This window comes from Vigna unguiculata, chromosome 1 (genome assembly GCF_037176805.1).
Source record: "Vigna unguiculata cultivar grain cowpea cultivar isolate G323 ecotype 2 chromosome 1, ASM3717680v1, whole genome shotgun sequence".
In the NCBI taxonomy this organism is placed as follows: domain Eukaryota; kingdom Viridiplantae; phylum Streptophyta; class Magnoliopsida; order Fabales; family Fabaceae; genus Vigna; species Vigna unguiculata.
The window spans coordinates 13382627-13397473 of NC_140792.1; the positions used below are offsets into that span (position 1 = coordinate 13382627).

Here is a 14847-nt window from a genome sequence, read left to right on the forward strand (position 1 = left end):
GGTACTTCCACATCCACATTATTACAACGTATAGACTAGTCAGTCAAGTATTCTTTATTTTATTTCCCACCATGATTTGCACTATTACTTTTTTATACCACCGTTTAACAATCATAAATATTATTACCACATTTTTTTAATTTTGTTTATTTCGTTTTTTATTGGTTAAATATATTTTTATTATTAAAAGAGGATGTAATAAGATGGATATGAAAAGAAGGTGGATATCAAATATTTTTTTTTATTTCTTAATAATTTAATATATATTATTATATTATTACATTGGATTATAAGGAGGGTGTCACTACAAGAAAATTGGCTATTATCTAGAAAAATTTATTTGTAGATAATTTTATTTTATCTACGAAGAGTAGTCATAGATAATGTAATAGTTCATAGGTAAAAGAAAAGTAAATTACGTACGAAAATTTCGTAGATAACCATGACTCACTCGAAACCTTTGTCAACAAAAACCTCCACACTCACCGAAAAACTCCACACTCGAAACCCGTCACTCCGTCGCAGACACAAGAACTTGGCAACAAACTACTTATGATGTTTATTCTTTTGGTGTCACAATGTATGTATTTGAAAGTGTAAAGAAGGGGAAAGCTTTTCGGTATGATAAAATTGTGTGTTTTATGACTGTAAATTTACTTTGATATTATTTGTTTGCATAATTCTGATAACTAAGCTTTGAAGACTTCTTAGAAGGAGTGTAAGTCTTCTAGGAAAGGTATTGTGGGGGATGTTACTGGGGTGGTGACTACTTGGGCTTTTGTTCTTGCTTGCTTTGTTGGTGCATAGATTTGGGTGTATTTTAAGAATGAAGAAATTTGATCACTCTATTGATTCGAAGATTATCAGAATGCCTAAGGAGTTCAGCTACAAGGAGTTGAAATTTGCCACTAAGGGGCTCAATGCTAACAAGGTCATTAGACATGGCGCTTTTGGGACTGTGTACAAGGGTGTGCTACCTGAGAATGGTGACACTATTGTGGTGAAGAGGTGTAACCATATTGGTCAAGGTAAGAATGAGTTTTTGTTTGAGTTGTTAATAATTGGGAGTCTGAGGCATCGAAATCTGGTTCACCTTCAAGGTTGGTGCCATGAGAAAGGTGAGATTTTGTGGTGTATGACTTAATGCCCAATGGGAGTTTAGATAAGGCTTTGTGTGGGGCTAGGATGCCTTTATCATGGTCTCACAGGCTCAAAATTTTGTTAGGTGTGTCATCTGTGTTGGCCTACTTGCATCACAAATGTGAAAACCAGGTAATTCATAGGGAAATTAAAACTAGTAACATTATGTTAGATGAAGGTTCAATGCTCGGTTAGGCGATTTTGGTTTAGCAAGAAAAACTGATGAGTTCAAATTTTTGCCCTCATTTAATATTTAAATTTGGGGATTTAATTGAACTTTCTGTGCTTAAAGATTGATTTAATTAGGATTTGTGATTATTGGATTTATTGAGTAAGTTTGGTAAAAGTGGCGTAAAAATTGATTTTAGTTGCATAAAATATTATTAGATATTCTAACGTTTGTTAATGCAGTTGGAATTTATTTTTGGTCAATTAATAGTGTGATTTTGAAATATTCAAAGTTACAAAATAAGTCCAAAATCAAGAAATTCTGGAAAAGAATAAATCAGGAGCTAAATGCACCCCTAGATTTTATTTGCACACTCCTCCTGCAAGTAGACCACAAAAACATGTTTTGCACCCCCAGTTTTCACTAAGTTGCACCCCTCCTACCACTTAAATTTCACTCAACCAGATCATGCATTGTGGCAATCCGCACCTTTTAAAATTAGCCAACCAGAACAAGCCACGTGTCATAATCCTCCACTCACCAAATTGACCACTCAGATCCTGTCACGTCATCATCTCCTCCATCTCACTCATGAAATCCTAACCCTAATTTTCTTCTCTCCTTCCACCACCATGGTAGCCGCTGCCGCACCTCTTCATCTCGCCGGCTACCACTGCATCACCATCACACCATTGCCGGCGACGCACCAGTCACGACAGCCGCCGTTTCCGACCACCGCGAGGCACTCCACACCACTACAGCAGCGACAGCACCACCATCTGCCTCACCATGACAACGCCATCTTCTTCCATCGTCAACCATCAGCGAGACATGCTTCATCTTCTTTGCAGTAGAACCAGATTCAAGTTCGCACCTCCACAACTTGCCGGAAATCACGAACAGCAACAACCACCCCGAAGTGCCACCCTCGCGCCGTTCGTAGCGCAACCACTTGCGCACCACCATGGCCACCGCAGACCAGGAGCAACGCGTTTCCATTACAGCAGCCACCGCAACGAGCCACCATCGCGACCATCTTCTCCGTAGTTTCGTCGTGCCTCCACACCACGACCCTCCATTACAGATCTGCGAAGCACTTCGCCGGAGCACCAACACCTCCAGCAACGTCGTCCTTTCACGCACCTGTCCTCGCCAGAAAAGAAGACCTCGCCGGAGCAGCCACCACGTTGGAGCAGCCGCGCCGTCACGAGGGAGGGACAATAGTGTGAGAGTGAAACCCTAATTCTGGATAGAGAATCTGCACTACCACGTGTCAACATATGATAGGACACTCAAACTGGTCAACTCTGGTCAACTGGTCAAAGTTAGCAGTCAACTCTGGTCAAAACTGCAAATATGGTTAAATGAGAGGGGCAGAATTGGAAATTGGACAGGAATTAAGTTGCTAATTAATTAAATAAAAATAAAATATTTTAGCAACTGACAGATAAAGCCCAAAGTCCAGTGGAAGCCTATATAAAGAGACTTAAGGGAGCAGAAGCGGGGGAACGGACAACTTACAACTTACAACTGAGACAGTTGAAAACTCTCTGGTTTTGGCAGACACCGTCATCCATCACATCTCTCATTCTCTCTTTTCTTTTATTTTCTTTCCTTCATCATATTATCATGTATTCCATCAAAGCCATGGAGGGCTAAGCTTTTAGGGTTGATTCCACTGTAATTTCTTAACTGGATTCTGAGGTTAGATGAATTTATATGTTTTGTTATTTTGATTATTGTTGTGGTTTTTGTTTATCTATGTCCTTTGCTTCTTAATCGAATAGAAAATAATGATTTTAAATCTACATGCATGCTAATCATATGAGTTAAAAGGTTTTTAAATTAAATTGAGACTTTACTTTGATTTTGTTTAGAAACTTTCATTTGATGAAATAAGTTTTTGCCAATAATTGAGACTTTAATTTGATTAGAGGTAATTACTTTAACTAAAATTATTCAAGACTTTACTTTGATTAATTAAGTTTTCTATTTGGTAAAGAAACAAGGAATAGACATGATTAGGCATAGTAAAATTAATTGAGATTGTACTTTGATTGAATTTACTATGGACAATCTAACAATTCTCACTTTTAATTGAGACTGTACTTTGATTAAAAGTGAGGATGCCAACAAATGAATTGAGTCTTTACATTGATTGATTTGTAAAACAACAACAATAATTAATTTAACAATAATCTCTAGATAACCAATGAAGAATCTTATTTAGAAAAAGCAGTGGAATTGACCTATTTACTATTATTGTGTTTACAATCTTCCGTGTCATTTTCTTTGCACATCAAAATCCTCCTATTTTTATAGTTGCTAGTTTTAATTGCATTTTTAAGAATCAAATATTTGAGATCAATTCCGTATTCGTTGTGAGACGACTCAGGGTTATCTTAACCCTAACTATTTTGTTCACTACAAACTAGCAATACTGAAGTTGCTAAAGTAGTGGTAATTTGATCACCTAACGACAGCGATATCAAAAACACAACATGATAAGTCTTCTGATGCCACTGTGGTTGCCGAAACAATGGGGTACCTTACCCTGGAGTATGTGCTTACTAGTAGAGCAACTGAGAAAACTGATGTGTTTAGCTATGGTGCGATGGTTCTTGTGGTGGCCTGTGGGAGGAGGCCTATTGAGAAAGATGTCGCTGCAAATGGTAAAGTTGGGGTTAGTAGCAATTTGGTGGTGAGTTGCTAACCGCAACTGATGCAAGGCTTGAAGGTGAGTTGCTTTTTTTCAAGTAAGTCAATGTATTATTTAGTCACACTATTTTCTTCTTTTTTTCATTATATATATACATATATATATATATATATATATATATATATATATATATATTATCGGTGTTATTATATAAATCTTTTATTTTTTTTTTGTATTTAGTAATTAGCCTGATGAGTTTAATAGTAATTAATATGGATATGTTATAAATATAAAAAATCTTGAGTAAGAAATATAGAAATATTTGCTTGTGGTACTTTGAAATTTATTATAACACATTTCTCCCTAACCAATGACATCAACTCTAAATGATCTCTAACAAGAAAACTTAAATTGTTAAGATCTATAATGTAACATCCGATCGGATATTACGAATTTAAATAATAAAATAAATAAATAATTAATAAAGCTCATTTATTAATATGACATTTCCCAAAATCACGGGAAATTTAAATCTTTTATTATCTCAACAATAAACCAAAACACATAATTATAAACACTAATATAATTGTCCAAAAATCTAGTAATATCAATGATTACAATTTATTTGAACACATAAAAACAATATAAAAACTCTGAGAAAATATCCCAAGAGTAGCCCCACTCCAGTGCTATGCCTCATCAGATCCACCTGCAACATCATCTATTTATGTATACCACGTATACGATTAGCGCCACACACAAGCAAATAGGGTGAGCTAATAGAATAAAACATATATATATATAGCACATTTATATATCACACAATCACACCAAAGGAATTCCCTCCTTTTACATGGCCATAACCATGCTAACCGTGTGCTACATCTTTTAGTGAGTACCTTAAGATGTCTTGCTACCATACCTATCGGCCACCACCGATAGAGCACATACGGAAAACCATGCGACGGATCACACACCGTAACGCCAAGTGGAGTTACCAATACGAACATAGTTCATAACGTCCCAAGACTACCAAACTCGTCAGCTAATTACTGAGGAAGGCAATCTATTTGGACCCATTCGTGCGGGCCACAACCACCACACTCACACTGGCAACACTCGCCAACCCGAGCCACAACTCAAGAGTTCCTCGTGTTCATCTGCCATCCCGAGCCACAACTCGAGGGATGCCATTCCGAGCCACAACTCAAGGAATGCCACATGCTTAACCCCTATCCCGAGCCACAACTCAAGGGTTACATTTCGAGCCACAACTCCAGGAACATCAGCAAGCCATCTTTAAAGTATCACCAAAGCATTGTAGACCATGCACCACACAGCAACCGGGATAAAACTCTGCTACAACAAAATAGCTTGGCGTTGCTCACAAGGCGCCAAGCGCTGCCCATTTCCAGACCGCCTGGCGGGTGACACGTACTGCCAGGTGCGTAGTGCCTTTGAACCACCAACATTGTAGTCATCGCCTGGCAGGACTACCCTCACCGCTAGGAGTACGCGTTCCAGGAGCCCATTGACTCTACAACTATCGCTTGGCGATTCCTACACCACCACCATGCACTACACCAGTAGTTGTGTAGTACTGGTTTTTAACTCTAGTTCAGGCACACTTGCACACGCCACTCCCACCTTGCCATTTATCCAGCTTACTATAAACTTAGTTACTGATAGGCTATAATAATTCTAGTTAGCATAAATCCTTTTATGCTTTTGCATTGCCTCACCCTCATCACATAGACCATTCCAATTATTCACACTTATTAGTATTTATTGAGTAGCATTATGCCCTCTCCCATATAATACACCATCTCAAAGATTTAATCTTTTCATAGAATGTTATATACCTTAGGTCTACCTATTCCATTCTCCATTAGAAATCTAACTCCTAATTGTACCATACTCTTCAACCCGCAGTACATTTAACTCAATCATACTCCTTGTTTCCTTAAGACAATTTATCCATTTTGCTTTACCTTCCAATTGTAACCCCAAAAGATATATTCCTTCAACCTTCAACCCATCTCATGCCTTACTATTACATCTTAAAGCATCCTAATTACAATATTTCCAATTTAGCATATTTTTCCCGTAATCTATTCCACTTAACTTCCAAGTGCACCCTTCTACTCGAACCACACTGCACCAATCACAAAAACCACGGACACCATTATCGCCTAGCAACAAGCCACAAGCCACCAGGAGGTGCATCATTTCTGGGCAATTCCAGAATTGGTCTCGCACTCTTCACGAGTTCTAACTCTAATAAACCCTCCCAGTTCATCAATTTTCCACTCAATTCACTTCCATCATTCACTTATGATTAATAATCCTATGTTAAACCACCAAATACATAGAATTACCTTATTTTTACTTACATAATTTAACCAATACGCAAAATCCCAAATTCTCGAACCCTAACATCATATTCACGAATTTTTCATCCAATTAACTCCCAATCACATGGATTTCAAGGTTATATGATGTTTAACCATTCATAAACAATTAGAACATGATTTCTCCCTGATCAGAATCCTCCCAGAACACAAAAAACATAAAAATCGAGTTAAGTCAACTCGCGTCGCCTGACAACTATGAGTAGCCTACCAGGCGGTTTCTGGAATTTTCCAGAAACACGAAAATTAACAGAGAGCAGAGGTTCATGGATAATTATCATATACATATATCATACAATTCATTCTTAGTATAAAAATTAACGCGTAAAGCTCCCCTAACTTGGAATTCGTTTGCTTAAATTTTGAATTATGAGTCTTCCCTTGAGCACCAATGTCCCCACCCCCCCTTAATGATACCTCCAATACGCTTTTCCCTTGAGCACCAGAACAACCACCAATTCTCTCTGAACTCCTTGGCCAGCTAGGGTTTCTATGCCCTTTCATCTTCATACCAAAGGAAATTTTGACAAAAAGAAAGTTTAGTTTGGGTTCACCAAAGTTTAAACCCATACCATGCCAAATGTCAAAGCAATGCATAACCATTCAACCAATTCATGTTTCATGCTAATTAATATAATTCTATGATTATATTATCACTTAACATGATCAATCATATTATAAAAAAAATAATAAATTAAATAACACACAAATGGCAAACATAGGACTCGAACCCAAGTCCTTTCACATAAAAAAAATACTCTCAACCATTTAAGCTAGTACTATTCCATGTTACATTAATCAATATTAAATGTCATAAATGCTCCCACTACCCACATTTATTAATTAATTATTTATTTGATTAATTAATTTTCACGGGTCTTACATATACCGTCTAATCCTAATAAAACTTGTTTAAAGATAATTTTGATGATAATAAAAGTACTTGATGAGTTAATAATGATATATATGTTATAATTATATGAACATTTCAAGGTGTTTTATGCAAATTTTAACATATTGTTTTCTAGAGAAGTTTACATAATTGAAGATTTGTTGAAGAAAGAGAAGACTTTAAAGGAATATAAACATGAAACATGATAAAAAAAAGATAAAAGAGACGAAATAAAAAAATTTAAATAGTGATTTGGTCATATACTTTGTTGGTTTGATTCATTTTGGTCTCCTTATTATCTTGCACTAATGCAGAATACTATTTTTAACTCGCCTTATATGCCTTGGTTGTCCAAGAACCGAAGCATATAATGTTGCAGTGGCCTTTTTGCAATTCTAGCCAACTTTTATGTCTCGGTTCACAAAACACCGGAAGCAAAAAAGTGTTTTATGCTTCGGTTATCTAAAAATCGGTGCCAAAAGCGCTCATATGCCTTGGTTATAAAGACCCGAAGCCAAAAACGTGGCTAATATTTCAAAAATGTCACTAGAAGTTTCATATTTGGCCTCGGGTGGCAGAAGACCGGTGCCAATATGTGTTTTATGCCTCGGTTATAAATTGAACCGAGGCCATAAAGTTTAATTACGAGTTCAAATTGCGAACCCATTTCCCTTTTCTTCTTCTCTGCGCTTCTCTTCTCCGCTTCAACCTCCATTTCTCTCTTCCCTCTCCCTACAACCTGCACCTCCATTTCTCTCTTCTCTCTCATTACCACCACGCTACCACTAATCCGGCCACCGTCGCCTCCGCTTTCCTACACCTCCATTTCTTTATAGTGCCTTCTTCACCACTTTCCGGCCATTGTCGTGTCGTCGTTCCTCCAAGGTAAGTTGAAAACACATTTTTTTTTGTTTTTCGTTTTATATATATTAATTTTCAATTTGGATTACTAAGTCACAAGAATTTAAGAGCATTGAGTTTGAAATTGTGTGGCATTTTTTGAGTAGTTTTGTAAGATAATTGGGTTTGAATTTAAAAGCATTGGGTCTGAATTTTAGAGCATTAGTCTGAATTTAAAAGCATTGTAACAACATTACAATTCAATAGGTAATATATTTTGTTGAGGTTTTCAGTTGTTTTTTCTATTTTTTTTGTTATTTTTTACATTCTCTTATGATTTTTATTGTCTCTTGTAGCTCTCGAAAACGTGGGTAGTGTTGCATTGCATCATCTTCCATTGTCATTCGCTTTTCACGCTGATGAGTGCGTATTTTTGCCCTCATTCAGTGTTTAATTGTGGGTATTTAAATGAATTTGTATGCTTAAAGAGTGATTTAATTGAAAGTTCTAATAATTAGACTATTTGAGCTTGTGTGATAAAAATGTCTTAAAAAGTGATTTTTAGCTGCATAAATTATTTTTGGATATTTTAACATTTATTGATGCAGTTGAAGTTAAGATTAAGCTCATTCAAGGTGGGAAAATAAATTGATTGAAGTTACAGAACACCTTTAAATAAGTCTAAAATTAGCAAGTTTTGGAAAAATCACTAATCACTACAAAAAAATTTGCATTTAACGGGGGTTATTTAGCGAATGTTAATATAACCTTAGCAATTGATTAACTTAACTTAGCAATGGATTAACTTAACTAATTACAAAGGTTTAGTGTTAAACTTCTATAAAATAGTGTAGGTTTTCAAAACATCCGTTAAATTACAAAGGTTTAACTTTAAACCTCTAAAAAATAGTATAGATTTTTAAAACCTCCCTTAAATTACAAAAGGTTTAATGTTAAACCTTCAAAATGTAGTATAGATTTTTAAAACCTTTGCTAAATTACAAAGATTTAATTTTAAACCTCTACAAAATAGTCTAGGCACTAAAAAAAATTATTTTATTAACTGTCATTTTGTAGCAATTAAAAATACCGCTACAAATATTTTCACTTTTTTTTAGTTTTTCTAAACCGTCAGAAATTTTTTTTATATAGTTTCTTTTAATATTTTTAGTTCTCTTCTCCGTAGCTTCTCCGCTCTAGTTTCTTTCTTCAGATTTTTGTATTCTTTTCCTTTCTTCTTGAACATTGATGGTCGACAGTAGAGTGGAGGTGATGCAGCAATTTAGGAACCCTAGATTCAACCTAGACATGGTGAACTCATTTCCTCTCTCTTGCAATTTCAATCTCGCACATATCCTCCACTGGCCTTCCCCTGAAAAAGCTCACCCCATTTTTCCCTGCTATAGAAGCTCGTATCACGCGATTCCCTCCATTGGCTTTCCTTCTCACTGTCTCCCTCTCTTCATCACGCGGAAAACACCGCACGCCTATCTTCATCAAGTGAAAAACACTCCACAGCTATCTTCGTTGCCTTCTCACCGATCGTCATTCGATTTCGATTGTCACCCAACTAGTTCCATCTTCTCACTATGGTCGGGCTTAGATTCGGTAGGTATCACTCTTCTCGCCATCTACCTGTTACCTACTCTTGGTTATGGCTTGCCCTAGTGCATGTTTGGATTTATTGTTTGATTTTATTACTTGTGTCTATAATCTAGGGTTTATATGTTTGATTTCGTTACATGTTGATCAGTTTCTTGCTATTGCTAATTTTTGTTTGATTTGAGAATAAAATGTTTTTTATAACTAAGGTGTTGATGTCTCTGTGTTTGCAGATAGATGCAGGAACTGATCCTAGGATCTAAAAATGTCGTGTATTTGACCCAGGTCTTTTTTGTCTCTCCAATTAATGCTTGTTTATAGTAATTAATCTAACTCCATGGTGATTTTTTTGCGATGAACTCAGAGAAGGGGATGGGGTTTTCAATGTTTGATTATACATTAGTTTAACCTGCTAGGGAGTTTGGAAAACAATTTTATTTTCTACTATTTAAGAATTGGGAGTTGTTTTGGTGCGAATTAGATGGGTTTGTTCCTTTTAGTAAACTGTAAATGATGATTATGGGCACGACTTAAAAATACTTGGGAGACTGTTTTATAAATCTGCTTCCTTCTTGATCTACAAAATGACCGTTCCACAAATTTTTTTCATGAGAAACAGGAAATGAGATGAACAAAATTATAGTTTTGGTTGTGGTGCTCTATTTGAATGTTAATCATGACCTCAATTTCTAAAGGTGGATTTCAAGTTGAATATAGGGTCTGATTTATGTGATGTAGCTTACATTTATAGGATTGTGAGCTAAAGTGGAGGCCATGTGGTTCTTCTATTGATCAAAGCTCGAGGCTTGCATCCATGTTGGAATCCATAGAATGTCTTTGTTGCGGTTGAATTGGCCGAGCCAAACCATTTTACACCATAAATTTTGATAGTTATTTTGTTTTGTTTAAGGATGATTACCTTTATTATTTATACAAAGTAATATGCACTGTTTTACTATACCTTTAGTTGAAGTTGATTATATGTAGATAACATAGTACTGTATTGTCTGCACGATAACTTGTGATATCATTTGGGATAGTAAAATCTTATATTGTGTAAATTCAGAAATATATTCGAACTCAAACATGCATTGACACTACAGTTAAATTGACTATTAATTTAGTTCACCTAAATTAATAGACCTATTAGTGTCTGATATGGTATTTCGTCTCTTGATTTTATCAAATTGCTTTATGTTGATACATTGTGTGGTAACAGTAATAGAGAAACCCAAAGGTGATATTATATCAGTCTTGAAAGCTGATAAAGAAGATTTGGAATCATCACTCAACAAGGAGAAACAACATGCTCTTCAATTCAACCAAGAGCTGACAGAAGCTGAGTCTCGTAACACTGACCTTTAAAAGGTAAACTACCTTAATTGTTGAAGATACTTTTTAGTTTGGAATTATAGGTATGGATTCAATTCAGGAATCAAGCATTAAAGTGGGTAATGATTACTAGCAAATAAAAATTTGAATTTTAAAGAACTATTCTATTGCTCTTTTTCTGTCCAGAGCTTTGACTTATAGGACAACACTCCTTCTATTTTCTTTGAACTATACTTCTTTCTTTGGTCTTTTGGTCTCTAGATCAGTCGGTTGGGTTAAAAGACCCAAGCAAAATGGGGTGTATGATTGAACTGGTTGATTCAGAGTAGTAATTTTGATTAATTTCTAAACCAATTTCCACTTTCAAATTGTTCATGAAATTGCTACAGGGGCACTATGGAATCTTGCTTTCAATGCTGGTAATGCTCTACGAATAATAGATGAAGGTGGAGTATATGCACTTGTTGACGAAGAAGATTATGAAGAAGGATGATATTAAAATATGATATATGCTTTGTTAATTGAGTTTGTAATAGTTATACTTTAGAAAGATTATGCTTCCTAACATGATATGAATTTCAACTCCATAGTATTGATTTTTACGGGTTATTTTCCTTTATACCTTGTTTGTTGTCGGGGAACTAGAGTTTTGAATAAGAAAGGAGAAAACTTTTTTTTTTGTGGGATTGTATTTGAATGACAATGAAATTTGTGTTTTTTTTTGCCTTTTGGGCGTGTTTGTTTTGTTACCTTTGATTTCTTATTGAGGTTTTATGACTGGCATGTAGGGTGGCATCAACCATTGATGTTGTCTTGCTTTCACATGCTGATACACTTCACCTTGGTGCCCTCCCATATGCCATGAAGCAGCTTGGACTCTCTGCCCCCGTTTATTCAACTGATCTTGTCTACAGATTAGGCCTTCTCACTATGTATGACCAGTACCTTTCAAGAAAGGTGAAATTACGCACTGGTTTGTTTGGTTTTGCTGTTGAGAAGAAGATTTTTTGTGCTTCTTAGTTTGTAGGATGTTGGATCTCTCATGTTCTTATATGTTCACTTGTCTTTTTAATCACTAGATAGAATTTGGAAAATGTGTGTGTTTCATAGCTGGATGGTTATATTAAAATATTTTGCTCTTTTGTAGCAAGTGTCGGAGTTCGATCTGCTCACACTGGATGATATTGATTCTGCTTTCCAGAGTGTAACAATGCTAACATATTCTTAGAATCATCATCTGTCAGGTAGGTGTTTCAACTTTTGTTACAATGTCATGCATTGAAGTGGTGGCATGTATTTTGTTTCTCTTCTTCCACCCCACCATTCTATTTGTATATAATATAGGTTAGTATCTGGACCATAATCCCATTCAAACCTTTATTTATTGCATGAAATTAAAGACCATTAGGAAATCCAAAGTTCCCTCCAAACTGGAACCCTTTGTCTTGGCAATAGGTCTCTTGAAGCTAAGGATATTTCTCACAACGGAGTCAAAGATGAAAATCGCTTTGTTTTGGGCCAAGTTAAAAAGATATATTTGCCGCATGTTGAAATATTTAGTGGGGCTAAATGGCCAAAGTTTATGTCACGTAGTATAGCCTTTTAAAGGATCAATGGTCAATGCTGAAGATGTTCACCTAGTTTTTTATGTTTGTCATGCTATACAGTGAAAATATATTTTTATGTGACTCATGGTTATTTGGCAAATTGAAGAGGCCTGAACGATAACAAGTTCACATGTTTCTTGTCTCTAGTGTCTATAATTATTTGCATGAGCAATGGAAGATTTTTGTTAACTAGAGAAATTTGATTTGAAAGTTTAGTTTATTTGTGAATACACCTTATTTTCAGAAGTTAATACTTTTTTTGTAGTAACACTTTACATATTTTCACCATGTGAAATATTTGTCCGTGCTGTAGAAGTTATGATATAAAAGTGTACATTAATTAGTGATGTGAAATTAAAGCATGCATTATCAATTCATAAAAATAAAGCTTTTGGTGTGAGACAAAAAGTTGTCCACACTTGAAAGAAATTTGTAGTCTCCCAAACCTTGCATATAACCTTCTCGACGAGTATTAATATTCCCTCATTTGGGTCGTGTCATCTTTAATGGCATTTTAATTTTTAACCACTTTTAGGCAAAGGAGAAGGAATTGTGATTGCGCCTCATGTTGCTGGCCATCTTTTGGGAGGTACTGTTTGGAAAATTACAAAGGAGAAGAAATCTTCTCTATTTATTATATTGATTTGTTTTCCTCAATATAAATAAATCACTTGTGCTGTTATAGAAACACACGGCTTCAGCTCAATGTTCATCTTTATCTTTATTGTTTAACACTTTTAATTCCCCAACTCAAATCCCCCCTCCTAGTTTGCCCCTGAATTTTAAAATGGGTTAGAGCTTGTTATCTTCTTTGGGAACCATTGCATTTCTTCTTCTGCAAACAATACTCATTACTCATCTTACAGGAATTTTTTTTTATATTGTTGCAATTTCATTGTTAAAATATTCTTCAGAGTTGAACCAGTTTCTATTCATGTTGATGTCATTATCCATTACTGTTAAATTGTTACTGATAATGTCAGCCAAATCTTATTAAGCCTTTAATGTAGATGGTCACTTTTCATTTTAAATAATATTCAGTTGATGAAGGTCTATTACTGGACACTGCCTGCGGTCAACAAATTTTGTCATGCGTAAATTTTATTGCTTTTCATTTGTTCTTACACCTTAGAAAATATAGGTATGTGCCAATAACAACAGCCTTCTGAGAGGTGAGATAACTGGGAAGGACATTCCAACTAGGAATGATCATGAGGTCACCTGACCGACCTTACCCGAGCTAAAATTATTTAGTTAAGTTGGGTTAATAGGTTGAATGAATTTCAAAATGTATCAAGTAGAAGTAACCGGTTGTGTTTGGAAATTTTGTACACAACCAACTACATTAAAATACCAATAGCAACCGGTTGTGTTTGGAAATTTTGTACCCAACCAACTACATTAAAATACCAAAAGCACTTGATAGATATAATTTATTTCTTTAACTTTATTTTTCTATTCTTTTCATGATCCAACTTTGGATATAAGATATCAATTTTCTTTCAACTTTATAATTGTTAGATTTTTTTTCCTATTCTTTGTGGGTTCTTTTTTCCAGTTTTCCTTTTTATTTATTTTTAAATATTTTCTCCAATGACAACCCAAATTGATTATTATGGGGTCTGGTTAGCATCTATCTGAATAGTCATAACTTCACCTGATCAATTTTATCAGTCTGTGTTCAATCCTGCACCGGTAATTTGTAAGACTACATAACTTCTTTTATTTTTCAGAGTTTACATTTGTAATTATGATTCACATTTATATTGTAGGTTTCTGATCAAGGAAGTGTGTCGACTAATACAACAAGTTCTGGACATGAGAAAAATCATGTGATAGTTAAAGAATATAATATAATGTGGAAGTTAATTGAATCATTTAATGTTTTGAGAACCATTGCAGTACTTCATGATAGTTTTTGCTGACTAATATTATACTTGAATTTGAATTTGAATTCGTATATTTGTTGTACTTTGATATACATTTAGTCATCTATAAATAATGTCAATTTGATGAGTTTATATCTATTTAGGTATAATTTCATTAAATATAGATTAAAAAAATAGAATAAATGTAAATAATTGTGATTGAAAAAATATATATGAATACATAAATGATAAATGAGTAAAAAAATATAATAATAATAATTTAAAAATTTATGGTACTTTACGAAGGTTTTGAAACCTATAGTATTT

General features: G+C 34.8%; 1 protein-coding gene across 9 annotated transcripts; it reads left to right on the plus strand.

The window, feature by feature from the left end:
* The first annotated feature begins 9269 nt into the window (after nt 1–9269).
* On the plus strand, nt 9270–14606 carry LOC114184939 (cleavage and polyadenylation specificity factor subunit 2-like). Of its 9 annotated transcripts, XR_014993235.1 has the most exons (9): nt 9270–9422; nt 9518–9719; nt 9947–9998; nt 10933–11081; nt 11435–11464; nt 11834–12002; nt 12193–12289; nt 13188–13241; nt 14425–14606. XR_014993235.1 is itself a non-coding variant. In XM_085670217.1 (7 exons), the coding sequence occupies exons 4-6, from the start codon at nt 11442–11444 to the stop codon at nt 12271–12273; spliced, it is 273 nt and encodes a 90-aa protein (XP_085526343.1). In that variant the 5' UTR covers nt 9274–9719; nt 9947–9998; nt 10933–11081; nt 11435–11441; the 3' UTR covers nt 12274–12289; nt 14425–14606. The 9 variants fall into 9 exon arrangements, 2 of the variants coding, with proteins under 2 accessions (XP_085526343.1, XP_085526342.1); XR_003604697.2 differs by having other exon boundaries at nt 9274–9719; nt 11435–11491; XR_014993222.1 differs by having other exon boundaries at nt 9276–9719.
* The last annotated feature ends 241 nt before the right edge of the window (nt 14607–14847 follow it).

Coding starts and splice junctions, on each gene's coding strand:
- LOC114184939 (XM_085670217.1), top strand. CDS start 11,442: ATGGAATCTTGCTTTCAATGCTG. Junction 11,465..11,833: donor GAATCTTGCTTTCAATGCTG/GTAATGCTCTAC, acceptor ACTGGCATGTAG/GGTGGCATCAACCATTGATG. Junction 12,003..12,192: donor ACCAGTACCTTTCAAGAAAG/GTGAAATTACGC, acceptor GCTCTTTTGTAG/CAAGTGTCGGAGTTCGATCT.